The sequence below is a fragment of the Oryctolagus cuniculus genome, unplaced genomic scaffold (genome assembly GCF_964237555.1).
Source record: "Oryctolagus cuniculus unplaced genomic scaffold, mOryCun1.1 SCAFFOLD_135, whole genome shotgun sequence".
Lineage (NCBI taxonomy): Eukaryota > Metazoa > Chordata > Mammalia > Lagomorpha > Leporidae > Oryctolagus > Oryctolagus cuniculus.
In genome coordinates this window covers 94272-120789 of record NW_027208250.1, presented here as the reverse complement: position 1 = coordinate 120789, position 26518 = coordinate 94272, and the positions used below count along the sequence as shown (strand labels likewise).

The 26518-nt window shown below is 60.7% G+C and overlaps 1 protein-coding gene across 4 annotated transcripts; it reads left to right on the top strand.

Moving 5' to 3' along the window:
* The first annotated feature begins 5524 nt into the window (after positions 1–5524).
* LOC127486108 (leukocyte immunoglobulin-like receptor subfamily A member 5) lies at positions 5525–26499 on the top strand. Of its 4 annotated transcripts, none has more exons than XM_070067705.1 (7): positions 5525–5766; positions 5925–5960; positions 6247–6417; positions 6504–6806; positions 7763–7813; positions 7910–8067; positions 8328–8414. In XM_070067705.1, the coding sequence occupies exons 1-6, from the start codon at positions 5718–5720 to the stop codon at positions 8044–8046; spliced, it is 747 nt and encodes a 248-aa protein (XP_069923806.1). In that variant the 5' UTR covers positions 5525–5717; the 3' UTR covers positions 8047–8067; positions 8328–8414. The 4 variants fall into 4 exon arrangements, with proteins under 4 accessions (XP_069923806.1, XP_069923805.1, XP_069923803.1 ...); XM_070067704.1 differs by having other exon boundaries at positions 6130–6417; XM_070067703.1 differs by lacking the exons at positions 5525–5766; positions 5925–5960; positions 6247–6417; ... (2 more) ...; positions 7910–8067; positions 8328–8414 and adding exons at positions 20767–21124; positions 21285–21320; positions 21489–22193; ... (2 more) ...; positions 22988–23146; positions 25805–26499.
* Positions 26500–26518: the final 19 nt, after the last annotated feature.

Here is a 26518-nt window from a genome sequence, read left to right as displayed (position 1 = left end):
CTCAGGAAGTGGCCGGGCTGCGACCCCACAGGAGGGACTGAGGGCGGGGACGACCCCGGGGCGCATCAGCCCACCTGAGGGGCGGCTCCGGGAGGCCCGTGTCCTTGGTGCTGGGTCCTGGCCCTGGGAGAGGAGGGCGGAGCCGGCTGACAGGGCGGGGCGGGGCCCCATCCCTGCAGGGCGCCTGTGCCCCCATCCTGGGGACTGAGGGCCTGGCTGGGGTGGGGGCGGTGCCCCTTCCTGTGGGCTGCGGGCGGAACAGCCCTGCGATGCTGGGAGGACCCGGCCTCCGAGCGTCCACACCCGGTGTGTGTCCATGCCACGGGCGCTGTGCCGGGGCCGGCGGAGAGGACGCCATGACCCCGCCCTCGTGGTCCTGCTCTGCCTGGGGGAGACGGGAAGACAGGGAGGGGAGACCCTGCTCTGGGAGGAACCCCGCCCCGCCCACAGCCAGGCCCTGCTCCCTGGAGACCCCAGGCTCAGGCGCCCCGGGGAGGAGAGGACCTGCGCAGGGGCAGGGGCAGCCCTCTCACGGGGAGCTTTCTTCTAGGGCTGTGCGGCCCCAGGACCCGAGTGCAGGCAGGTGAGCGTGCCCCCACTGTGCAGGGTACCCCCCCATAGGACAAGGGCCACCCCGGGCAGCTGGAGTGGGGCAGCAGCCCTGTCTGGTGAGGAGGGCGTCTGGGAGGGTCCTGGGAGCCAGCCTCTGGTTTCCTTCCAGGGACCCTCCCCAGACCCAGCGTCCGGGCTGAGCCAGGCTCTGTGATCACCCTGGGCAGGCCTGGGGCCCTGTGGTGTCAGGAGACCCTGGAGGCCCAGGAGTGCCCTCTGTATAGAGAGGGAATCCCAGAGCCCTGGGACAGAGCGATGCCCCTGGAGCCCGGAAACAAGGCCAAGGTCCCCATCCCTCTCATGGCCGAGGTGTACGCGGGGCGCTACCGCTGTGTCTGCCTCAGCGTTGCTGGCTGCTCAGAGCCCAGTGCCGCCCTGGAGCTGGGGTGACAGTGAGGAAGCCACACCTGAGCAGGAGCTGGGTAGGTCACGGGGACGCTGAGAGGAGGTGTAGATGGGAATTGGGTGCGGGGCCTGGGCTCCTGGGCCAGACACCCAGAGTGAGGGTGGTGGGACTGCAGGGCAGGAGGGAGAAGGGTGTGGGCGGAGCCAGGGTGCAGCCCCGCCCCTCTTCCCTCCTGACCCAGCAGGCCCTCGGTGGTCCCTGCAGAGGGCCTGACGGGGTCACACAGGGACTCGGGGTCTGCCCAGCACCCTGTCCGGCAGCCCCGGGCCAGGCTCTCACAGGGGCCAAAGTAGATGCAGCACTGGACAGGTCCCGCCCAGGACGGGCTCACACCCTGGGGGCTGTGGGCCTCTAGACCAGGACTGAGACTGCTCAGGGCAATGGGCCCTGGCCGTGGCCCAGGGTGGGCCCTGGCCAGACCTGCTGCTGTGGGGAGAAGCTCGCCAGGCTGTGGGTGCTGCACGGCCCGGCCCCTGCAGAGCTCTGTTGCGGCCCCGGAGCACAGGGCAGCCCGACAGAGACCCGGAGGCAGCTCACCCAAGAGCCATGCTGAGCTGCGTCGCGAGACATGGGGGCCGGGAAGCACTGAGTATGGACCAGGCCGGGGTCTCCTCCTCACTATCCCGTCCCTGTTCTCAGGGGGACCGGAGCCCAGCAGCCCCTCGCACCCCCAGCCAGGCTGGTGAGTGAGCTACAGGCTGGACTCAGGGCTCAGGACTCAGGCTGCTGCGGGGAGGTGGGGTCCTGGGTGACTGGGTCTGTCCCGGCCTCGGTGACCCCTCCGTGCCCGCCCCCAGCCCCAGCACCCAGGACCTCACCCTGGAGAACCTCATCAGCATGTGTGTGGCGGGCTTGGTCCTGCTGGGCCTCGGGCTTCTGCTGGCGGAGGCTTGGTACAGCCAGAGAAGGACCCGAGCTGCAGGCCAGCGATGACCTGGAGAGAGGACAGTGCTGGGTCAGAGAGGCTGTGCCCCGGGGGCAGGGGAGGTGGGAGGCCGGAGGCCGGGCATGGCTGGTGAGAAGCTGCTGGGAAGTGGGCGGAGCTCACCTTGTGTTGGGGGAATCCTGCTCAGGGGCAGGGACCCTGGTGGACCGCTGGTGGTGCTGCTTCCCCAGGCTCCCACGCGCATTCTGGGAAGGGGCCCCGGCCTCCCGCAGCCCTGCCCACCGCCCTGCAGGCTCCCGTGTGGTTCTGTGCTGTTCCTCTCCAGGGACCGCACACAGCTCAGTGGCCCTGAGTGTCCACAGGAGCGGGGTCGAACGGCCCATCGATAGGGCAACGCCGGGATTCGCTCCCCTTGACCTTCAGCAAGTGGGCAGGACGTGGGCCGGACACCTGTCACTCAAGATGGATTTACCATTCCACTCACCAAAAGGAGGCGATGACATGTGGGGTCAGATATGGGAGCTCACAATTAATGGATCTGGGCTGGCTCTGTGGTGTAGTGGGTAAAAGCTGCCACCTGCGGTGCCGGCATCCCCTGTGGGCACCGGTTCGACACTCAGCTGCTCCACTTCTGATCCAGCTCTCTGCTATGGCCTGGGAAAGCAGCAGAAGATGGCCCTAGTCCTTGAGCCCCTGCATCCATGTGGGACACTCAGATGAAACTCGGGGCTCCTGGCTGGGGATCAGCCGAGCTCCGGCTGTGAGGGCCCATTGGGACTGAACCAGTAGATGGGTACCTCTCTCGCTCCTTCTCTCTGTAACTCTGACTTTCAAATAAATATTTTTAAAAACTTGTGGCTCATCAAACTCTAAGGTAAAATCCCAGATGACTGTGGGACTCTGTCCTCCGAGAGGACCACTCAGAAGAGAAAGACTGAAAGTGTGTGCAGGGTTTCTTCAGGCACGGGAAGTTCAAGGTCACCTGGATTTCTCAGTGCTCGCCTAACGTAAACCCCACAACATGGTTGGCTCTGGCAGACGGCAGCACCCGGTGTTCTGGAAGAGTGCGGATGCCTGCCCGGCTTCCTCTGGTGGCTGGTTACTCTGCTTGTCTGTGCGGTGCAAGTCTGTGTTTCCCACAGAGTTCAGTGAGGCGGGTGGAGGGTGCGCCTGGATACTTCTCCCGTGTTTCCAGTTATGGGCTGGGGACTCCACCCCACCACAGCATAGCTTAGGGAGTAAAGCCAACACCAGCAGTGCCGGCATCACATATGGTATGGCCAAGTTGGAGTCCCGGCTGCTCCACTTCTGATCCAGCTCCCTGCTAATGCGCCTGGGAAAGCAGTAGAGAACGACCCAAGTGCTTGGGTCCTTGCACCCACATGGGAGACCCAGAAGCTCCTGCCTGGCTCCTGGCTTCAGCCTCGCCCAGCCATATGGGGAGCGAGTAATTGGATGGGAAACCTCTGCCTCTGATTCTCCTCTCTCCATCTCTCCCTCTGAAATAAATAAATCAGTCTTTAAAGAAAATTTTAAGCACTCCTAGAAGGAAATACCTGGGTAAATATGACCTCAGATTTCATCACAGTGTCTTAGCTGTGATTCCGAAAGTACAAGGAACAAATGGGAAAATGGCTGATTTGATCATCCCCAAAACTTCAGAAGTCTGTGCACCATGGACAGCTATCAAGGGAACAGAAAGACAACGAACACATTGTGTAAAGATCTGGAAGCCACAACAGGAAAAGCAAGGGTGCAACTCAGTGCAAGAGAAGGGAAGTGAAAATAATGCCACAGAGAGGCACCCCACGCCCACCACACTGGTCACTTCTCGAAGACAAAGCAGGCAGAGTGTGGTCAGGGTGTGGGGCAATCGCAGCCCTGAGACGCGGCTGGAATGTGCAGGGTTCAGCCACTGCGGCAAGAGGCTCGTAGTTCCTCAAAGCACCAGACCCAGCCTCAGGACAGCACAGAGCAACCCACCCCCTGCACGGAGGCAGGCGCTCCCGTTGACCCACATCCTGGCAAGGGTCAGGGTCAGGCACAGTGCTCACCAGTGTGCTGAGTGCAGGCTCTGTGGAGCGTTCTCACCACCGAGGGCCCAGGGGGAAGCTCTGACAACCATCCAGGGACTGTGCACACAGGCATCCATCCAAGCATGGCCGGCCAGGGACAGGAGCCAGATGTGCAGCGGGGATGCGGGGCTCGGGGTGGTGAGTCCCTGGCTCCGTGGGAACTCTGCTGAGCCCCAGGAAGCCATAGAGTGAGGATGTGTGCGGCAGGGGGTGCAGCCACACACACAGGGCCCCGCATAGCATCGTTCCCAGAAACACCCAGGGCTAGGAGCCCACAGAGCCCTGGGGCTGGGCGGGGCTGGTGGGGCTGATGGCTGCATGGTGTGGGGCTTCCTCCTGGGGTGAGGCCAGAGCAGGTCATTGAATGTCTGGGGCTTTACCGTGAATGTCACTGAGTGCACGCTTTGCCAGCTCCTGTTTCTGGGAGGGGGACTTCCTCTCAACCTGATGCAGGCTAAGGAAAGGACAGATGCCTGTGGGTGCCTTGTAACCCGAGGCTGTGACGAGCAGCCATAGTTCTCTCCTGGGTCCCCACCCCAGAGCAGGCAGCTGAGAGCCTGCCCTCTGCCCTCCACCCCAAACACGGCTGAGGATGGGGTCTTCCATTCTGTCTGGGACCCGGGACCGCTTCTGATTCACCTCTGGGGTCAGCGGGCGCTCCTAGGGACTTCTGAGGAGCAGCCCCTACCAGAACGGTGCTGTCCCCACGTCTGAATCTGGAAGGGACACTGCAGGACCCTGAGACTGGAGTGCTGCAGCCACGGCCACCCAGAGACGGGAGGTCTCGGGCATCCCCACCACAGAGACGCTGGGGGACGACGTCACCTGTTCAGGTCGCTCAGGAAGCGTCACCCCCATGTGATCCAGGAGCACGGAGCCCAGGTGCTCAGATCAGGGGAGGAGAGGCCGTGGGAGCTCAGGAAGCAGGTGCCGGGAATCCCCAGCCCCACGTGAGTGTGTATCTGCACACGGGCCCAGTGCCCTGCTCCCAGTCCCCTCTACCTAGTGAGAAACCCGGTACAGTGCAGGCAGCACAGGGTGTGCGGCACTGGACCCCGGCTGGGCTGGTCAGGGCACCACCATATTCTCAGTTCCTAGGGTAGCTCGGGGCCTCTGCCCCCAGACACCCTCCCCTCCTCATAGCTGCTCGCCAGGCCCTGGGCCCACCAGCTCCCAGCAGGACCCCACCCCAAGGCCGGGTCCTCTTTGTGGGCCCTGCTGCACCTGCCACAGCCACAGCTGGGCTGCAGCTCAGCCACACCTCTGCAGCGTCTGTGCCTTCTTCATCCCCCTGTCAGCGCCAAAGGCCTGGAAGATTCCGTCACCCTCCCCACGGGATCCAGCCCTCCCACTCCCCTCCCCTCCCCCTACCCCAGCCCCCACAACTGCACTCAACAGCTCAGGAAGGGGAAGTGTGTGTCTCGGCCACCCGGCCTGTGCAGAGAGAACCAGAACCCTAACTGGACAGAAAGTGGACTCCTCTAGGGGTGGGGGTAGAGTAGGGGAGGGAGGCCGGGCAGTCACAGCACAGGGGGCAGCAGAGGCGGAGGCCTGGTCCTAGCTGTCCCTAGTGTCCGCTGCTTCCTGGGTCCCGTCCTCAGGGACAGCGTGGGAGGTCAGGGAGGGGCTGCCCCCTTTCCTGTGAGGCCACAGATGAGGAACCCGTGACGTCTCCCCGCTCATCTCCAGCCGGATTCTGGGCCTGCGCCCCTCACAGCTGCTCTGCTCCACAGGGACCATGGGCGGCGGGGCTCAGACCCCAGCCCTCACTGCCCTCCTCTGCCTGGGTGAGCTGGGGACATGGGGACAATGGGACCCCTACAGGTGCGGGGGGGACAGTGCCTTGCCCCAGCTGGGACCCCAGGGCTCAGACAACCAGGGCAGGCCTGGGCATCTCTGCAGGGGTGGGGAGTGGGGAGCAGCTCTCACGGGTCTTCTCTTCCAGGGCTGTGCCGGGTGCCAGGGGATGGGGCACAGGCGGGTGAGTCCTCCCCTGACCTGGCTCAGTCCCGGGGGCTCCAGACAGCTCATGTTAAGGAGCCCAGGGTGGCTGGGCTGATGGTGATGGCTGGGAGGGGCTGGGAGTGGAGCTGGGGAATGGGGTGGGAGAGAGGCTGCACCCGGGGTCTGCAACTTTGATTCCTTTCCAGGGACCCTCCCCAAGCCCTCCATCTGGGCCGACCCAGGCCCCCTGGTCGCCATAGGGAGCCCTGTGACCCTCTGGTGCCAGGGGTCTCTGCAGGCTGAGGTCTATCATATGTATACAGAGAGCGGCCGTCATCCCTGGGAAGCGAGGCCCCAGCAGGACTCCAGACACAAGGCCAGCTTCTCCGTGATCACGTCCATGAGCTCCCATGACACAGGGCAGTACTGTTGTGTGTATTGGACCTTGCTCGGCCACTCCCAGCCCAGTGACCCCCTGACCCTGGTGGTGACGGGTAAGGTTTTTCCCCTGCCCACAGAAGAAGAAACATGGACTTCACGGAGCAGCAGCCCCCCAGACATTGGTTTGCTTCCCCTGCAGGGATGTTCCCGGCGCCCTCCCTGTCAGCCCAGCCAAGCCCCGTGGTGGCGTCAGGAGAGAACGTGTCCCTCTCCTGTGGCTCAGATGAGGCGGGCACTGCCCATCTGCTGAAGGAGGGTGGAGCTGGCCCCCTGCACAGCCTGGAAGCCAGATACTCCCATGGGGCTGGGCTGTGGCAGGCCACCTTCCTCCTGGGCCCCGTGGACAGCACCCAAAGGGGCATCTACAGGTGCTACCGTGCTGACACCAACAAGCCCCATGTGTGGTCACTGCCCAGTGACCCCCTCCAGCTGGAGGTGTCAGGTGAGGGCCCCGCCCTCTCTCATCAGTCCTCATGGTCAGTGCAGGGCTGTTCCCACAGGAGGACTGGGCTGGGGGAGGGGACCTGGGGGAGGTCACAGGGAGTGAGAAACAGCAGAGGTGCTGTTTCCCACTCACAAGGGCACCTGGACACAGGGGGCGCCCTCCCTGCCCTGCGTCTCAGGTCAGAACTGGCAGAGCCAGGCCCAGTCCTGCCCATACTGCGCCCTCATCCGGGGAGGGGTGGGGACCTGCAGGTGCAATGGCTCCCAAGCCCCGCCCCCTGTGACAACCCTCAGGGAGGTCTGGGCCCCTTTATTCTCCTGAAGAGCAGCTCAGTGGAGGAGCAGCAGTGGCGCTTTTGTTCCTGCGGGGACTCCTTCCCCCGACCCTGGTTGGGCTCTGATTTCCTGACAAAGTTCCCATCAGCCCAGAGGGAAGGGAAATCTCACTTCCTGGCTTCCCGGTCCCTGGGCAGCCTGGCCTGTTTCAGTATGCGCACGTCTGTAGCTGCGTCCCTGCACAGTGCCCACTGCGATGTGTGCTGTCTGTGTCCATGTTCACTGTGAGTTGTGTCCCTGAGCTTGTAACTACCGATAGTCACCGAGGTCTACACTGTGACCTGGTTGTTCCAGGTCTTCTCACTTAGGAATACTGATTGTGGAACACAGTGGAGCACCACCGCTTAGGAAACACGTGTGTGTGCGTGTGTGTGTGTGTCCCATGGTGGCTGTGTCAAGATAATGAAGACTTAGTTGACCACAGATAAAGAGGGTGGAGCAGCAGGTGCACAGGCTGAGGTGTGGGGGAGGGGAGGCTGCCCTGGACGTTGCCCCTCTGTGTCTCTGACACTCAGGAGCCCCTGATGGCCCCCGCCAGCCGTGGGCCCGGGTGCTCAGTGCTGAGTGCATGGGGAGGGCGGGGTCTCCTCCTCCTCACTATCCCATTACTATTCTCAGGAGGACCAGAGCCCAGCAGCCCCTCGCACCCCCAGCCAGGCTCCCCCACTGGTGAGTGAGCTACAGGCCGGACCCAGGGCTCAGGCTGCTGCGGGGAGGTGGACTCCGGTGAGCCAGCCTAGGTGACCCCTCCATATACGCCCCCAGCCCCAGCGCCCGAGGACCACTCCCTGGAGAACCTCATCCGCATAGGCGTGGCCGGCTTGGTCCTGCTGGGCATTGGGCTTCTGCTGGCAGATGCTTGGTACAGCCACAAGAGGACCCGGGCTGCAGGCCAGCAGTGACCTGGAGAGAGGACAGCCTGGGTCAGAGGCCACTCCCTGGGGGCGGGGAGGGGAAGTCGGGTGAACAGTGGGAACTGTCCCCCCTAGTGTGGGTGCTGGGAGCTGTCTGGGGGCATCAGGGGCTCTTTATTCAGCTGTGGACTTCTGCCCTGTGGCTGTGCCCTGTCCCGCCTGGCTCTCCGGTGGGACAGCGCCACCTGATAGGCCGCATGTAGACCCGCACCCGCCTCCGCCTTGCCCCGCCCTCATGGAGCCTTTTACTCTGTTTCTGGTGAATGCAGTTCCCAGTGCGCATGTGTGAGAAGCCGCTTTTCCAGCCAAGAACGCGGAGCTTCCGCCAAGTAACAGAATAAACGAGCGAAATCGGATTTCAGGGTGGGCGAGGTCCATCCCACACGGGACGCTCACGGCCTCTCAGGCCCCGAGGCCTTCCCTGGGCTTGGGACGCCTTGCGTGTGGGGGCCCAGAAGGGTCACACGGGAACCGGTGCCCGGGAGTCTGACGGGCGGGTGTCTGGGCACTGCTTAGCGGCCGCTCTGAAACAAGCATGCTTTCTGTGGGGGTGCCGCTAGCCGTCATACGGCCACCCTCCAGGAGCCCCTGTGAGGTCTGTGATGCGGGCTGGGAAGAGACGCCCCAGCTGCCTTCCGGGTGCCGGGGGCTCCTCCGTCAGGGCCCCGCTGTGCACCTCGGGTTCCTGCCGCGTGAAGGCAGTGCTACTTCCTAGTCAGGGTGACGGCACCAAGTACAAGGAGTCCTCCCCTGCTTCGATGGACAAAGTCGGCTCCGTCGGCCCACCTGCACCAGGTGTGTCTGCCTCCCAACCGTCCTGGGGCACGTGGCACACTGCCCTCGGTCTCTGCACAGAGCTCAGTCGGGCTCGGTGCTAAGGGGCTAACAGAGAAGCACGTGGATAAGGGGAGGCAGCGTGAGGTGGGCGCCTCCCCTGGGTCGGGGTCCAGCTGAGAACAGAGGGCTTCAAGACGCAGCGACCCTGTTCAGGGCTGGCGGCTTGAATGACTCAATCCAGGCTGCTTGCCAGTGCCTCCTGGCCTCCCGCAGCCCGGGCTGAATCCTGCTCCTGGAACTGTGCCGTCCCCACGCCCCACCCTCTGTCCTGTCCCAAAGCGCGAATCACACTTGTGCAGGCCCTGTGTTAGTGGTTCTGACTGTGCCAGGACTGGGCGCTCCCCCCTTGCCGAGTAGAAAGCTCAGAGTCTGGACTGAGATGTCCCCAGCTTCCAGCCCGGGCTTGCGTGGTCTCAGCTGTGGTACTGAGCGAGTGGCGAGGGTTCTCCAAGCGCCAGCCCCGCCCTCTGAGAGTGCAGAGCAGAGTCGGGCATGGGGAGGGATTCCCGGGGAAGCAGAACTCCAAACTCCATGGAGGCCAAGCAGTGCCTTAGGGACGAGGAGGGACTGGGAGCAGCTTAGTGAGTGTGGGGCATTTGGGGGGGGGGGATGACCATGGAGCTAGAAGAGTTCATGTGGGGCCGGCACTGTGGCAGTGCAGGTTCAATCCCAGCCTGCAGGGCTGCCATCCCATAGGGGCCAGGGTTGGAGTCCCAGCTGCTCCACATCCGCTCCCGCTCCCTGCTAATGCACCTGGGAGAGTAGCAGAAGGTGGTCCAAGTCCCTGGTCCCTGCACCCGCAGGGGGGATGGGGAGAAGATCCTGGTTCCTGGCCCCAGATAGCCCTGGCTCTGCACTTTGTGGCCACTTGGGGAGTGAACCAGCAGATGGAAGACCTCTCCCTCTCTCTCTCTCTCTCTCTCTCTCCCCCCCCTCCCTCCCTCTCTGTAACTCTTTCAAGTAAATAAATATTCTTTTAATAAAGAAGAGTTAATGTACAACATTGTTAATGTACTAAGGGTCATCAGGAAATAACTGAAGTGTGGCCAGGGCTGTGGCTGGTGGAAAGAGCCTGGGCGAGGATGCTTCCAGCCCCTGGGTGGGGGAGAGGGTCAGTTCCTCTTCCTGTGGGGCTGCTGATGGCACAACCCCATGACCGCCAGGACCCAGCCTCCCAGCGCCACCCCCTGTATGTGTCCGTCCTGCCAGGCTCTGTGCTGGGGCCGGAGAAGAGATGGCATGACCCCCACCCTCATGGTCCTGCTCTGCCTGGGGGAGCCTGGAAGACGGGAAAGGGAGATCCTGGTCTGGGAGGGACCCCGCCCCCACCCACGCCCACTGCCAGGCCCTGCTCCCTGGAGACCCCAGGCTCAGGAGCCTCGGGGAGGAGAGGACATGCGCAAGGGCAGGGGCAACCCTCTCATGGGGAGCTCTCCTCCAGGGCTGTGCGGGCCCCAGGACCCGAGTGCAGGCAGGTGAGCGTGCCCCCACTGTGCTGGGTCCCCCCCTGACCATGGAACAAGGGCCACCCGGGCAGCTGGGGTGGGGACAGCAGCCCTGTCTGATGAGGAGGGTGTCTGGGAGCATCCTGGCCTGTAATGGGACATGGTCCTGGGACCCAGCTTCTGGTTTCCTTCCAGGGACCCTCCCCAGACACAGCCTCCAGGCTGAACCAGGCTCTGTGATCGCCCTGGGGAGGCCTGGGGCCCTGTGGTGTCAGGGGATCCTGGAGTCCCAGAAGGGGCTCTGGGGGGTCATCTAGGAGGTTCATCCCTAGAGGGCAGGCCAACCCACCACCCCCCAGCCCTCAACACTGGGTCCAGGGTGAGGGAGATTCCTAGGAGGCTGCGGGCCACATGCAAGAGAAGAGTTTGGGAGTGGGGGGCTACAGGAGAAGCCCCCACCTTCACCTGTCTCCTGTCCTCAGTCTCAGGTTCCTGTGGGGGTTCCAGCCCCCCACCCACAAGTGCCATCTCAGCAGCAAGTAGGTCCCAGGGGCCTCTGCCCAGAGGGTGTTGGTGTCCCCATGAGTGTCCTGAGAGGGTCCTCGCTGACTTACTGCTTCCTGTCTCAGCTCGGCTGTGACCGGGAGAGGCAGCGTCCAGACCCTCAGAGGATTTCAGAATCCTCCGAAGACCCCACCAAGAGGGTCACACATTTTAAGGTGGTCACTCTGGCCACAGCTGTAAAATTGCCTGAAGGGTCCAGAGTGGAATCAGGGAGCTCCCCCCTACTGTCTCTTCCCAGCAGAGCCTACAGGGTGAAGCCCCCCAGGGAGTGACATATGCCCAGGTGAACCCCCGCAGACTCCAGGGGGGAGGAGACCTCTCCCTTTCCCACCTGCACAGGGGATTGCCAGGGGGGAAGGACAGGCCAGCAGAAGAGGACGGGCAGGTGCACCATCACCTGGGTCCTGGCCCCCCAGCACCCTGCCCCCAGCTGTGTAGCTTCCCTCTCACTCTCTGCTCACCAGGCTTCAGCCCCCAAGGCACCCCTGAATGTGACCTATGCCCAGCTGTGTACTCTGATGCCCACACAGTAGGCAGCTGCCAAGCTTCCTTCTGGTCAGAGCCCTGCCTGAGCCCAACAAGTTCACTGCCCTGGATCCCTGCCAGGAAGGACCCCGATCCCTCACTGCATGGAGGGTACAGGAGTTGCCCATGGGGACCCCTCCTGTACACCAGCAGGAGAGATGGGGAACCCTGGGACACACATGATTCTGTGGCCACAGACAACTCATGTCTCAGTTTTGGAAATAAAGCAAGAGGTTTCTCAACCATCAGTGAGAAATCTGAGAAAACAGAAGTGACATCATGTTTGTTTTTTTTTTTAAGATTATTTATTTGAAAATCAGTGTTACACAGAGAGAAAAGGAGAGACAGGGGGAGAGAGAGAGAGAGAGAGAGAGAGAGAGAGAGAGAGAGAATGGTCTTCCACCTATTGGTTCACTCCACAATAGGCTGCAATGGCCAGTGCTGATCTGATCTGAAGACAGGAGCCAGGAGCTTCTTTCAGGTCTCCCATGAGGGTGCAGGAACCCAAGGACTTGGGCCACCCTCTACTGCTTTCCCAGGCCACAGCAGAGAACTGGATTGGAAGTGGAGCAGCCAGGATTCAAACTGGTGCCCATATGGGATGCCGGCACTTCAGGCAGTGGCTTCACCTGCTACGCCGCAGCACCAGCCCCAGACCATGTTTTCAGGTGAGTGAGGATGTTAGCATTACATGTGAAACTGTGAAGCTGGGTATTCAAGAATTACCAATGGATATATTAAAAAAGAAAAAAGACCAAAAAAATTAATGAACATAGGGTCAGAACAAGAATTCTTCAAAAGAATACTAAGTTATTCCCCATGAGAGTACACAGAAGGAAATATTATGATAGTGGCAGCTACCTGTGAGGACAAGCAGAACACGACAGAGGAGAAGGTTAACTCTGGGCAGCACAAACGGCAATCGCTAGCCCCAACCACCAGGACCAGCAAAGAAACCCAGTTGAACCCACTTCCATGGTGAGGGAAGCAGGAGGCAGCACTACAGATCCTACACACGCTTTCAGAACAAATAACACAGCACAAAACAGCACAGTGATTTCAGGCCCATATGTTGAGAACTCTGCAGCCTTACAGTGTGTGGCATTCATCTTGTGTGCATTAAATCCATCCATGTGTCCTGTAATGGTGGGGATAGGCTCTAGGAACCCTGTGCCGGGTGAGTCTGGTCATGGGACATCAAGGAGTCCCAGCACACACCTGCAGAATGGCACCTACTTCACTCTGGGCTCTGAACTCTGCCGTTCACTCCTGGGCTGGGAAAGGCAGAGCTCGCTGCTGTATTCCTATGAGAATATCCACCGGGGACCGGGCATCCTCCTGAGGTGGTGCAGATCTGCGTATCTAGGACTCTGCCCGCAGAAGCCGCGCAGCAACAGTACAATGAGGTCGGCAGCGGTCAGCTTCATTAGAATGTTGTGGGCGCCAGCATACAGGCGACTGTGGCTGACCAAAACGTGCCTGAGACACCTGACGACGCCATGACTCGGGAATCCAACATTCTCCCTCAGTGAAAACACCAGCCGACAAAGTTTTGTGGGAATCCCTCCCACATATTCATGCAGTTAGAAAACACACATACATATGCTGCCCACACATGCCCAAATTTACATACACTGTTCCCAAGGACAGGAAAAAGGAACGTTTTATCAGGCAAGGAGAAAGTGCTATCAAAACCAGAGATAAAAACCGTCATATGGGGAAATCCTGGGACGGATACTCTCGTAAACTTAGACTCCCAAGAAAATGCTCACAAAGAATACTCGTTCCTATACGGAGAGGGGAATGCAGGGGACATGAGCACACCGGTTGGTTGTTGGTGGTGAAGGCAGGCACCGGTCGCTTGATACTAAAGAATCGATGGTGTTCAATACATTACCGGAAGTCACAGCTCATCAGACACAGACAAAGCTGTTTTGTCTGGGAGATTCTGCATCCACCTGTCAGTCATCACATCTTCTCTCCAGAGCGTCAATGCAAGTCCTTTGCCCACTGCCCCCATGCGCAGCCTGTTTCTTGGCATGAGTTGCTGAATTCCTTCTGTATTTTGAAGTGACCCCTTAACAGCTGTGTAACCTGCGAATATTTTCTCCACACTCTGGGTCTCCCTCTGCTTCTCCTGACTGTTCCTTTGCTGTGAAGCACGTTTTAATTGAAATTATTCCAATTTTTAAATCTATCATTTATTTATATGAAGGCAGAGAGAGAGAGAGGGGAAGGAATCCTCCTTCTGTGACTTAGTCCCCCAAAAGGCTGCAACAGCGCATGCTCAGCCAGGGGCCTGGAGCTCCATCCTGCTTCCCTCGCAGGTGACAGGGCCTGAGTCTATGCTGTCTCCTGCTCCCTTCCCAGGCCCATCAGCGGGACGCTGGGTCTGAGCGAGGCAGCCAGGCCGGAAGCCAGCACTCTGACTGGGATGCCAGCATCGCCAGCAGCTGCCCCGCATTGACCTCCTCCACCCGTGGGATTTTGCTTCTGTTGTCTGTGCTTCTGTGGCCACAGCCAACCAATCACTGCCCAGACGCCGTCACGGCGTTCCCCTCTGTTTTCTAAAAGGAGTTTCATTATCTCAGGTTTCACGTAGTTCTCTTTCACATAATTTAAAATGATTGTGGTATGACCTAGAGATATTTAAGTGACCCAATATTACTTATACGTGTCATGTTTTGACCCACGTCTGTATGCGGACCAGAGGGAGCGTATCTAAGTCCTCAAACATGTATTCATCCTTGGTGGCTAACAATAAAAATGCCATGACTTTTGCACACACGGTGAGACAGGGCTGTCATTCTGTCTTCTGCAGATGGAAACAGTTTTCAAAGCACACCGCAGGTCCTCTCCTTCCCCAGTGTGCGTTCTCGATGCCCTTGTAGAAACCAGTAGACTGTAACAGTGACCGTCCGTCTGCGTTCTCTCTGCTGTCCCATGTCCCCGTGTGTTCGTATTTGCTGCCATGCTGTGTGGACACCGCAGCTGTGTCGTGTGTCTTGAATCAGACTGTGAGATACCTCGGCTTGGGGCTTTAGTCTCAGGGTGGTTTTAATATTCGGGGCTTTTGTGTTTCCATGTAAATCATGAGTTTTGTTTTACTCCAGGCTGCTGGAGGTCTGGGCTCTGCTAAGTGGAGCTGTGTGGATCTCCCTTGGAGCGCTGACGGGAGTTCGTGTGTGGACCGCGATCCTGAGACCTCTTGGTGACCAGAGAGGGCAGTTTCTGGTTGAGACGTTGGGTTGTCTTTAGGTAAAATGACGTCATCAGCAAAAAGAGGCAGTCTTAGGTAAGATGGCGTCATCAGCCAAGAAAACCGACATGGCTTCTTCCTTCCCAATTCGGACGCTTCTGAGGCTTCTTCTCGCCCACCTGCTCTGGTGAGGACTTGCAGGGCCGCGCAGGCAGCAGTCAAGGTTCACGTTTCCTACAAGGACCCGCACTCTTCCTCTACTGAGACAGCGGAAAGCAGCGCGCAGCCCCTCAGTGACGTGTGAGCGCAGCATGTCGGCGTAGGTCTGCGCGGTAGCGTGTCATCATACGCATGCGCAGTCCTGTCTTGTGCGCATGTACAGTCACGTGTCAGGCTGTCCCTGAGGCCAGTGGCGGTGTGCGCCTGCGCAATCCCTTGTTGACATGCGCATGCGCAGTCCAGAGTCGATGTGCGTGTGCGCGAGGCCGCCTCAGGCGAGTCCGTGTCCGCCCACACGGGGAAGCTGAGGCTCAGGGCAGAGGGGTGTGTGAGGGGACGCAGTGAGGGCGCCTCCCCCGGGAGTCAGGGCAGGCGGCAGGGAGGGGGCGGCGCAGGTCCTGGGAGGCCTCAGGGCCCCGCAGCGGGGTGGTCGGGTCAGGGGAAGCTGTGGCTGAGGGGCGTGGGAGCGGCGTCCGCGGCGGAAGGGGCGTCCGGGCCTCCCCCGCCCTGGGTCGGGCCCGGGACCTCCGGGCCGGGCGGGAGCGGGTCTGTGCCCACCTGCGTCCTCCGGAAGTGGCCGGGCTGCGACCCCCCAGGAGGGGCTGAGGGCGGGACGACCCCACCCCGGGGCGCATCAGCCCACCTGAGGGGCGGCTCCGGGAGGCCCGTGTCCTTGGTGCTGGGTCCTGGCCCTGGGAGAGGAGGGCGGAGCCGGCTGACAGGGCGGGGCGGGGCCCCATCCCTGCAGGGCGCCTGTGCCCCCATCCTGGGGACTGAGGGCCTGGCTGGGGTGGGGGCGCTGCCCCTTCCTGTGGGCTGCGGGCGGAACAGCCCTGCGATGCTGGGAGGACCCAGCCTCCGAGCGTCCACACCCGGTGTGTGTCCGTGCCGCGGGCCTTGTGCCGGAGCAGGTGGAGAGCACGCCATGACCCCGCCCTCGTGGTCCTGCTCTGCCTGGGGAGACTGGAAGATGGGGAGGGGAGACCCTGCTCGGACCCCGCCCACACCCCCACCCACAGCCAGGCCCTGCTCCCTGGAGACCCCAGGCTCAGGAGCCCCGGGGAGGAGAGGACCTGCGCAGGGGCAGGGGCAACCCTCTCACGGGGAGCTCTCCTCCAGGGCTGTGCGGGCCCCAGGACCGAGTGCAGGCAGGTGAGCGTGCCCACACTGTGCCGGGTCCCCCCCCCATGGGACAAGGGCCACCCCGGGCAGCTGGGGTGGGGACAGCAGCCCTGTCTGGTGAGGAGGGCGTCTGGGAGGGTCCTGGCCTGCGAGGGACGTGGTCCTGGGACCCACCCTCTGGTTTCCTTCCAGGGACCCTCCCCAGACCCAGCCTCCGGGCTGAGCCAGGCTCTGTGATCGCCCTGGGGAGGCCTGGGTCCCTGTGGTGTCAGGGGACCCTGGAGGCCCAGGAGTGCCGTCTGTATAGAGAGGGAATCCCAGAGCCCTGGGACAGAGCGATGCCCCTGGAGCCCGAAAACAAGGCCAAGTTCCCCACCCTCTCATGGCTGAGGTGTACGCGGGGCACTACCTCTGTGTCTGCCTCAGCGCTGCTGGCTGCTCAGAGCCCAGTGCCGCCCTGGAGCTGGGGTGACAGTGAGGAAGCCGCAGCCTGAGCAGGAGCTGGGTAGGTCACAGGGAAGCTGAGAGGAGGCGTAAATGGGAATTGGGTGAGGGGCCTGGGCTCCTGGGCCAGACACCCAGAGTGAGGGCGGTTGGACAGCAGGGCAGGAGGGAGAAGGGTGTGGGTGGAGCCAGGGTGCAGCCCCGCCCCTCTTCCCTCCTGACCCAGCAGTGCCCTCGGTGGTCCCTGCAGAGGGTCTGACGGGGTCACACAGGACTCGGGGTCTGCCCAGCGCCGTGTCTGGCTGCCCCAGGCCGGACTCTCACAGGGACCAGAGTAGATGCAGCACTGGACAGGCCCCACCCAGGATGGGCCTCACTCACACCGCTGGGGTTGCGTGGGCAACTAGACCAGGACAGAGACTGCTCGGGCGCAGCGGGCACAGGCCATGGTGCAGTATGGGCCCCGGACCTGCTGCTGTAGGGAGAAGCTCACCAGGCTGTGGGTGCTGCGTGGCCCGGCCCCTGTGGGGCTCCCCTGGTGACCCAGCAGCACAGGGCAGCCCGACAGGGTGACATGGAGGCGGCTCATCAGAGGGCCACGCTGAGTTGCGTCGCCAGACATGGGGGCCTGGAAGTACAGAGTCCGGGGCAGGTCCGGGGTCTCCTCTTTCTCACCGTCCCCTCCATGTTCTCAGGGGGACCAGAACCCAGCAGCTCCTCACACCCCCACCCAGGCTCCCGCGCTGGTTAGTGAGCTACAGGCGAGACCCAGGGCTCAGGCAGCTGTGGGGAGGTGGAGTCCCAGGTGACTGGGGCTGACGCAGCCTCAGTGACCCCTCTGTGCACGCCCCCAGCCCCAGCACCCAGGACCACACCGTGGAGAACCTCATCAGCATAGGCGTGGCGGGTTTGGTCCTGCTGGGCCTCGGGCTTCTGCTGGTGGAGGCAGAAAAGGACATGGGCCACAGACCAGAGGTGACCTGGAGAGAGGACAGCGCTGGGTCAGAGAGACTGTGCCCTGGGGGCGGGGGAGGCGGGAGGCCAGGCATGCGAGGTGAGAAGCCGTGGGAAGCAGGTGGAGCTCACCTGGGGTTGCAGGAATCCTGCTCATGGGCAGGGACCCGGGAGGGCCGCTGCTGGTCCTGCTTTCCTGGGCTCACACGTGCATTCTGGGAAGGGGCCCCGGCCTCCCACAGCCCTCCCAACCGCCCTGCAGGCTCCCGTGCGGTTCTGTGCTGTTCCTCTCCAGGGACCGCACACAGCTCAGTGGCCCTGAGTGTCCACAGGAGCCCACCTAGAGGGCGGTGAGGCCAGGATTCGCTCCCCTTGACCTTTAGCAATTGTGCCAGGAAATGGGCAGGACTCCAGTCACTCAAGATGGATTCTAAATTGCACTCACAAGAGGAAGCGATGACACGTGGGCTCAGATGTGGGAGGTCACAGTTAATGGATCTGGGCCAGCACTGTGGCGTTATGCATAAAAGCTGCCTATTGAGGTGCCGGCATCCCCTGTGGGTACCATTTCGAGTCCTGGCTGCTCCACTTCTGATCCAGCTCTCCGCCATAGCCTGGGAAAGCAGCAGAACATGGATCAAGTGCTTAGGCCCCTGCATCCATCTGGGGGACTCAGAAGAAGCACCTGGCTCCTGGCTGGGGATCAGCCGAGCTCCGGCTGTGAGGGCCCATTGGGACTGAACCAGCAGATGGATACCTCTCTCGCTCCTTCTCTCTGTAACTCTGACTTTCAAATAAATATTTTAAAAAGCTTGTGGCTCATCAAACTCTAAGGTAAAATCCGAGATGAGCGTGGGACTCCGCCCTCTGAGAGGACCACACAGAAGTGAAAGACTGAAAGTGTGTGCAGGGTTTCTTCAGGCACAGAAAGTTCAAGGTCATCTGGATTTCTCAGTGCTCGACTAACATAAACCCCACAACACGGTTGGCTCTGGTGGACGGCAGCACCCGGTGTCCTGGAAGAGTGTGGGCGCCTGCCCGGCTTCCTCTGATGGCTGATTACTCTGCAAGTCTGCATTTCCCACACAGTTCAGTGAGGCGGGGTTAAGGGTGTGTCTGGATGTTTCTCCGGAGTTTCCAGTTAAGGGGCTGGGGACTCCACCCCACCACTGCATAGCTTAGGGAGTAAAGCCAACACCTGCAGCACCGGCATCTCTATGGCCTCCAGTTTGAATCTCGGCTGCTGCACTTCGGATCCAGCTCCCTGCTAATGTGCCTGGGAAAGCAGTAGAATATGACCCAAATGCTTGGGTCCCTGCACCCACGTGGGAGACCCAGAAGAAGCTCCCAGCTACTGGCTTCAGCCTGAGAGTGAGCCAGCAGGTGGGAAATCTGTCGCTGTCTCTCCTCTCTATGTCTCTCCCTCTCAAATAAATCAGTCTCTGAAAAAAATTTTTAAACATTCCTAGAAGGAAATACCTGGGTAAATATGACCTCAGACTTCATCACAGCATCTTAGCTGTTGGCAAAAGTACAAGGAACAAATGGGAAAATGGCTGATTTGATCATCCCCAAAACTTCAGAAGTCTGTGCACCATGGACAGCTATCAAGGGAACAGAAAGACAACGAACACATGGTGTAAAGATCTGGAAGCCACAACAGGAAAAGCAAGGGTGCAGCTCACTCAGCACAAGGGCAGGGAACTGAAAATAATGCCCACACCCACCACACTGGTCACTTCTCGAAGACAAAGCAGACAGAGTGTGGTCAGGGTGTGGGGAAATTTGTAGCCCTGAGACGCAGCTGGAATGTGCAGGGTTCAGTCACTGGGGCAAGAGGCTCATAGTTCCTCTAAGCACCTGACCCAGCGTAGGCACAGCACGGAGCAGCCCACCCCCTGCATGGAGTCAGGCGCTCCCATGGACCCCACGTGCTGGCAAGGTTCAGGGTCAGGGGCAGCGCTCACCAGTGTGCTGAGTGCAGGCTCTGTGGAGCGTTCTCACAGCCGAGGGCCCAGGGGGAAGCCCTGACAACCACCCAGGGACTGTGCACACAGGCATCTGTCCAAGCACGGCCAGCCAGGGACAGGAGCCGGATGTGCACTGGGGATGGGGGCTCAGGGAGGTGGGTCCCTGGCTCCGTGGGAACACTGCAGAGCCCCAGGAAGCTGTGAAGTGAGAATGCGTGCGGCAGGAGGTGCAGCCACACACAAAGGGCCCCCCATAGCACCGTTCCCAGAAACACCCAGGGCTGGGAGCCCACAGAGCCCTGGGGCTGGCGGGGCTGGAGGCTGCAGGGTGCCAGCTTCCTCCTGAGGCGAAGCTGTGCGGGTCGTTCCTTTTCTGCAGCTTTACTGTGAATGCCACTGAGTGCACGCTGTGCCAGCTCCTGTTTCTGGGAGGGGGACTTCCTCCAACCAGACGCAGGGCTAAGGAAAGGACAGATGGCTGTCAGTGCCTTTACACCCGAGGCTGTGACGAGCCACCGTGCGTTCTCTCATGGGCCCCCCACCCCAGTGCAGGCAGCTGAGAGCCTGCCCTCTGCCCTCCACCCCCAAACAAGGCTGAGGATGGGGTCTTCCGTTCTGTCTGGGACCCGGGACCACTTCTGATTCACCTCTGGGTCGGCGGGCACTCCTAAGGACTTCTGAGGAGGGGTCCCTACCAGAACGGTGCTGTCCCCACGTCTGAATCTGGAAGGGACACTGCAGGACCCTGAGACCAGAGTGCTGTGGCCAGGGCCACCCAGAGAGGGAAGGTCTCGGGCATCCGCCCACCACAGAGACGCTGGGGGACGACATCACCTCTTCAGGTCGTTCAGGAAGCGTCACCCCCATGTCATCCAGGAGCATGGAGCCCAGGTGCTCAGATCAGGTGGGGGGCTTAGGACACAGGTGCTGGGGACCCTGAGCCTCACACAGAGTGTGGATCTGCACACGGGCCCAGTCCCCTGCTCCCAGTCCCCTTCCATCAGAATATCCCAGCACAGGGTGTGAGGCATGGGACCCCGGCAGGCCTGGGGCTATGGCACCCCCATGCTCTCAGTTTCCGAGGGAGCTCGGGTTCTCTGCCCCCCAAGTTGCCCTCCCCTCCTCAAGCCCCTCACTGGGACCCAGGCCAGGCTGCATACAGCAGGACCTAACCCCAAGGCCCCTGTCCCCTTTTGTGGGCCCTCCTGCACCTGCCACAGGCACAGCTGGGCTGCAGCTCAGCCACACCTCTGCAGGGTCTGACTTCATCCGCTCTCATCAGCTCCGAGAGGCCTGGAAGATTCCGTCACCCTCCCCACGGGATCCAGCCCTCCCCCTCCAACACCCCGTCCCTCCGTCCGAGCCCCCACACCTGCACTCAGCAGCTCGGGAAGGGGAAGTGCCTGCCTCGGCCACCCGGCCTGTGCAGGGAGAACCAGAACCCAAACCGGGCAGCTCCTGGGCACGGCCCATGATGGGCACCGCCTGGGTGGGCTTGGAGCGGGGGAGGGAGGCCGGGCAGGCACAGCACAGGGGGCAGCGGAGGCGGAGGCCTGGCCCTAGCTGTCCCCAGAGCCAGCTGTGTCCTGGGCTTTTCCTCAGGCACAGCGGAGGAGGTCGGGGAGGGGCTGCTCACTTCCTGTGAGGCCGCAGATGAGGAACCCGTGACGTCTCCCCGCTCATCTCCAGCCGGGCTCTGGGCCTGCGCCCCTCACAGCTGCTCTGCTCCACAGGGACCATGGGCGGCGGGGCTCAGACCCCAGCCCTCACTTCCCTCCTCTGCCTGGGTGAGCCGGGGACACGGGGACAATGGGACCCCTCAGAGGTGTGGAGGGGAGAGTGCCCTGCCCCAGCTGGGACCCCAGGGCTCAGAGGACCAGGGCAGGCCTGGGCGTCTCTGCAGGGGTGGGGAGTGGGGAGCAGCTCTCATGGGGACCTCTCTTCCAGGGCTGTGCTGGGCACCATGGGATAAGGCACAGGCGAGTGAGTCCTCCCCTGACCTGGCTCAGCCCCAGGGGCCCAGGCAGCTAGGGGTTAAGGAGCCCAGTGGGGCTGTGCTGATGGTGATGCCTGGGAGGGGCTGGGAGTGGAGCTGGGGAATGGGGTGGGGAGGGGCATCACTCGGGGTCTGCAGCTCTGATTCCCTTCCAGGGACCCTCCCCAAGCCCTCCATCTGGGCTGACCCAGGCCCCCTGGTCGCCGTGGGGAGCCCTGTGACCATCTGGTGCCAGGGGTCTCTGCAGGCTGAGTTCTATCGTATGTATAAAGAGGGCAGGCCTATGCCCTGGCAAATGCGGACTCAGCAGGACTCCAGACACAAGGCTGACTTCCCCATCACCATGTCCATGAGCTCCTACCACACAGGGCAGTACTGGTGTGTGTATTGGACCCCGCTCGGCTTCTCCCAGCCCAGTGACCCCCTGACCCTGGTGCTGACAGGTAAGGGAGTGTCCCTTCCCAGAGAGGCACCAGCTCACAGAAAGAAGCCAAGTGGGGTGCACGGGGCAGCAGCCCCCCCCCCCGACATGCCTCTGCCCTCCCCTGCAGGGATATTCCCGGCACCCTCCCTGTCAGCCCAGCCAAGCCTCATGGTGGCATCAGGAGGGAACGTGTCCCTCTCCTGTCACTCAGAGTATGATGATGCCCGCACTGTCCATCTGCTGAAGGAGGGCGGAGCCGGCCCCCTACACAGCCTGGAAGCCTGGTTCTCCCATGGGGCTGGGGTGTGGCAGGCCACCTTCCTCCTGGGCCCTGTGGACAGCACCCATGCGGGCATCTACAGGTGCTACCGCGCTCACAGCAGCCAGCCCCATGTGTGGTCACTGCCCAGTGAGCCCCTGGAGCTCCAGGTCACAGGTGAGGGGCCCGGTGCCCATGGAGCCTGGGTGGGGCGGGAGTTGCAGGAACGCTGACCCCGCGGGAGCGGTGAACAACTGCACACCCTGCCGGCTGCGGGATGCTCCCTCCACATGCCGTCCTCTCTCCCAGGAATGTACAGGAAACCCTCCCTGCAGGCCCATCCGGGGCCCTCGGTGCCCTGGGGAGCAATGGTGGCCCTGCGCTGTGGCTCTGAGGAGGCGATGGACACCTTTCTCCTGCACAAAGTGGGCTCAGGTGTCCCTCCCCAGCACCTGCATGTCCCGGGCTCGGCCATGGCTGCTCAGGCCACCTTCACGCTGGGGCCTGTGACCTCGGCCCACGGGGGCACCTACAGGTGCTACAGCACCCATAGCACCGACCCCTACCTGTTGTCCCAGCCCAGCTACCCCCTGCAGCTCGAGGTGTCAGGTGAGGGCCCCAGCCCTGTCCCCTAGCCTCCTGTAAGTGCAGGGCTGTCTACAGGAGAAGGCTGGGTGGGGAGGGGACCTAGGGTAGTTCACCAGGGAGTTGGAACAGCAGAGGACTTCAGGCCGAGGGCCCGGGTCCTCAGTGCTGAGTCCATGGGGAGGGCTGGGGTCTCCTCCTCCTCACCATCCCGTCCCTGTTCTCAGGGGGACCGGAGCCCAGCAGCCCCTCGCACCCCCAGCCAGGCTACCCCACTGGTGAGTGAGCTACAGTCCTGACCCAGGGCTCAGGCTGCTGCGGGGAGGTGGGGTCCTGTGTTACTGGGTCTGGCGAGCCTAGGTGACCCTCTCCGTGCACACCCACAGCCCCAGCGCCCGAGGATCACACCCCGGAGAACCTCATCCGCATGGGCGTGGCGGGCTTGGTCCTGCTGGGCCTCGGACTTCTGCTGGCAGAGGCTTGGTACAGCCACAAGAGGACCCGGGCTGCAGGCCGGCGGTGACCTGGAGAGAGGACAGCGCTGGGTCAGAGAAGCCACGCCCTAAGGGGCAGGGAGGAGGAGATTCTGCGGGAACAGTGGGGAACCGTCCCCCACGGTGTGGGTGCTGGGAGCTGTCTGGGGGCATCAGGGGCTCTTTATTCAGCTGTGGACTTCTGCCCTGTGCCTTGCCCTATCCCGCCTGGCTCTCCGGTGGGACAGCGCCACCTTCAGGCCGCATGTAGACCCGCACCCGCCTCCGCTTTGCCCCGCCCTCATGGAGCCTTTTGCTGTGTTTCTGATGAATGCAGTTCCCAGTGCGCATGCGTGGGAATCCGCGTTTCCAGCCAAGAACACGGAGCTTGTGCCAAGTAACAGAATAAACGAGCGAAATCGGATTTCAGGGTGGGCGAGGTCCATCCCACACGGGACGCTCACGGCCTCTCAGGCCCCGAGTCCTTCCCTGGGCTTGGGACGCCTTGCGTGTGGGGGCTCAGAAGGGTCACACGGGAACCGGTGCCCGGGAGTCTGACGGGACGGGTGTCTGGGCACTGCTTAGCGGCCGCTCTGAAACAAGCATGCTTTCTGTGGGGTTGCCGCTAGCCGTCATACGGCCACCCTCCAGGAGCCCCTGTGAGGTCTGTGATGCGGGCTGGGAAGAGACGCCCCAGCTGCCTGCCGGGTGCCGGGGGCTCCTCCGTCAGGGCCCCGCTGTGCACCTCGGGTTCCTGCTGCGTAGTGATATGCAGGGAAGCAGAACTCCAAACTCCATGGAAGCCAAGCAGTTACTTAGGGCAAAGGGGGACTGGAGCAGCTTAGTCAGTGTGGGGCATGTGATTGGAGGGATGACAATGGAGCTAGAAGAGTTCATGTGGGGCCCGCACTGTACACGCCACATTAAATCCCCAGCCTGCAGGGCCAACACCCCATAAGGGCGTGGGTTTGAGTCCCAGCTGCTTCACTTCTGCTCTAGCTCCCTGCTAATGCACCTGGGAAAGCAGCAGAAGGTGGTCCAAGTCCCTGGTCCCCTGCAGCCACACGGGAGATGGGGAAGACGATCCTGCTCATGGCATAGCCCTGGCGCAGGCCTTTGTGGACATTTGGGGAGTGAACCAGCAGATGGAAGACTTTCTCTCTCTCTCTCTCTCTCTCTCTGTCTTGCTCTCTATCTAGTTCTGTAACCCTTTCAAACAAATTAAATTTTTTAAAAAACTAAAGTTGTACATATTGTGAATGTACTAAAAGTCAGCAAACTATACACTTTCAAGGGCTGGTTTTATGTTATTTGAATTTCAGCACAATAAAGAAGGAATACTTTGTTTCTTGGAACTACCTTACAATCCAACAATTCCTCTCTTGGTCTTCCTCCTGGTCTCCCATGTGGGTGCAGGGCCTGAGGACTTGGGCCATCCTCCAATGCCTTCCTGGAGCTCAGCAGAGAGCTGGACTGGAAGAGGAGCAACCAGGACAGAATCTGGCACCCCAAACAGGACTAGAACTCGGGGTTCTGGTGCCGAGGTGGAGGATTAGCCTAGTGAGCTGCAGCGCTGGCCTAACACATTTTTACAACAGAATTATAGGGTGGGAGTTGGGACAGCAGTTAAGTCACTGCTTGGGATGCCTGAATCCCGCAGCAGAGTGCCTGGGTTAGGTCCAGATCTACCTCTGAGGTGGCTTCCATTACTGCACACCTAGGAGACAGGCAGTGGCTCAGTGCTCGTTCCTGCCCCCAGGAGGGTGATCTGGCTGCAGCTCCAGGTTCCTGACAACCTAGAGCAGCTCTGGCTATTACCAGCATTTGGGTGGTGAACCAGCAAACAACAGATCTCTCCCTCTTTCTCTTCCTCTTTCAAACAAAATTATAAGTATTTTAAAATAAAATAACAATAGGCCTCTCATCTTAATTTATTTCTGCCCCTCCCATTCCCTGAGAACAGGAACAAATGGTTTCTCTCTGCTAGTCCACCAAACTCTAGGCTGTATTTTCTTCCAAGGGGTTTTCCTATTGCTATCATATCTGCTGTACTAGGTTCTGTGATAGCCTGGAGTGGGAGTGTGAAGATCCCGTGCCAGGAAACCCCTGTATCTTCCTTGTACCAACCAGAGATCTTGGGAAGCCACACACGAGGTGGTGGAGAAGGAACTGGGGTTGCAGAAGGAGGCTGATTCATCAGGACTACCATGGATACAACACTGCAGGGTGTTACCAGTGCCGACATAGGGAGGACACCCACGGATGTAACACTGTAGAGTGTTACCAGTGCCGACAGAGGGAGGATTCACAGGATACAACAGTGCAGGGTGTTACTAGTGAGACATAGGGAGGACTCCCATGGATACAACACCCCAGGTTGTTACTGGTGCCCACAGAAGGAGCGTCAGCCTGGGCAGTCCCAGTGTTGCCCTAGAGTTGGTGGTGCTGGGTAAGGAGACATCCAGGGTCTTCAGCCCTCATGTGCGAATTTTACCTGATTTTTAATAGACTTCTAGAATGGTTTTAGGGAACAAATGAGAAGTTACCACATGGAGTTGCTATAGACCCTTCACCCAGCTCCCTGTTAGCATTGTAGGTTAATATGGCACATTTCTTCCCAGCACACTTAGCTCAACTAGTCCATGGTTTATTTAGATTTCCTGTGTTGGAACCTAATCCTTTATCTTCTCCAGGATCTCACACTGCCTCTGGTTCTCTCTGTCTCTTTAGGCCCTTCAATTCCCTTGTTGGTGATGACCTTGATGACAGTTTTGAGGAACATGGACAAAGACATTCAAGGATGCCCCGCCCTGGGAAGCTGTGTGACAGGACTGGGTGGTGGGTCACTACATAGAAGATGGGAGAAAAGAGCTGTCCCCAGCACAGCCCAGCAGGCACCCAGAGGATCTACGAGCGTGGCTGCTGCTGCGGATCTGGGGCACCTGGTTCCCAAGGGAGCCTCACCCTTCCTCCCCAGCACTTTCCGCGTGGAAGGAAGTCTACGTGCAACCTGAAGAGCCAAAGTGACTCCATGTACAGAAAATTAAATAAAAAGCAGCCTCCATTTCCCATAGCAGACCCGAGTCCTTGTAAAAGCAGGCATTCAGGCATTCCGGGGATATCAAAGCTTACCAAGGACAGCTCAGCAGACCAAAGGCAGCTCAGTAGAGATTACCAAATGAGGTAACTCCCTGAATCCAAGCCAAACGGAGACCCCCCCCCCCCGAATAAGAAAAACTCAGAACAGCCCCGTCCAATCACCAAAAGCCCCGTGCTGTAAGCCCCGGCTGATGTAACCCTGTGGTTTTTTCCTTTAAAAGTGCTCCTAAACAAAGGCCAGGGCCTTCCTCTGACCTCTGTTGTGTCGCCTGGTCAGATGAATTCCTGCCATGTCTTGTACTTTTAAAATAAACCTTGCTTTTGCATTTTGGTGTGATCTGGTCG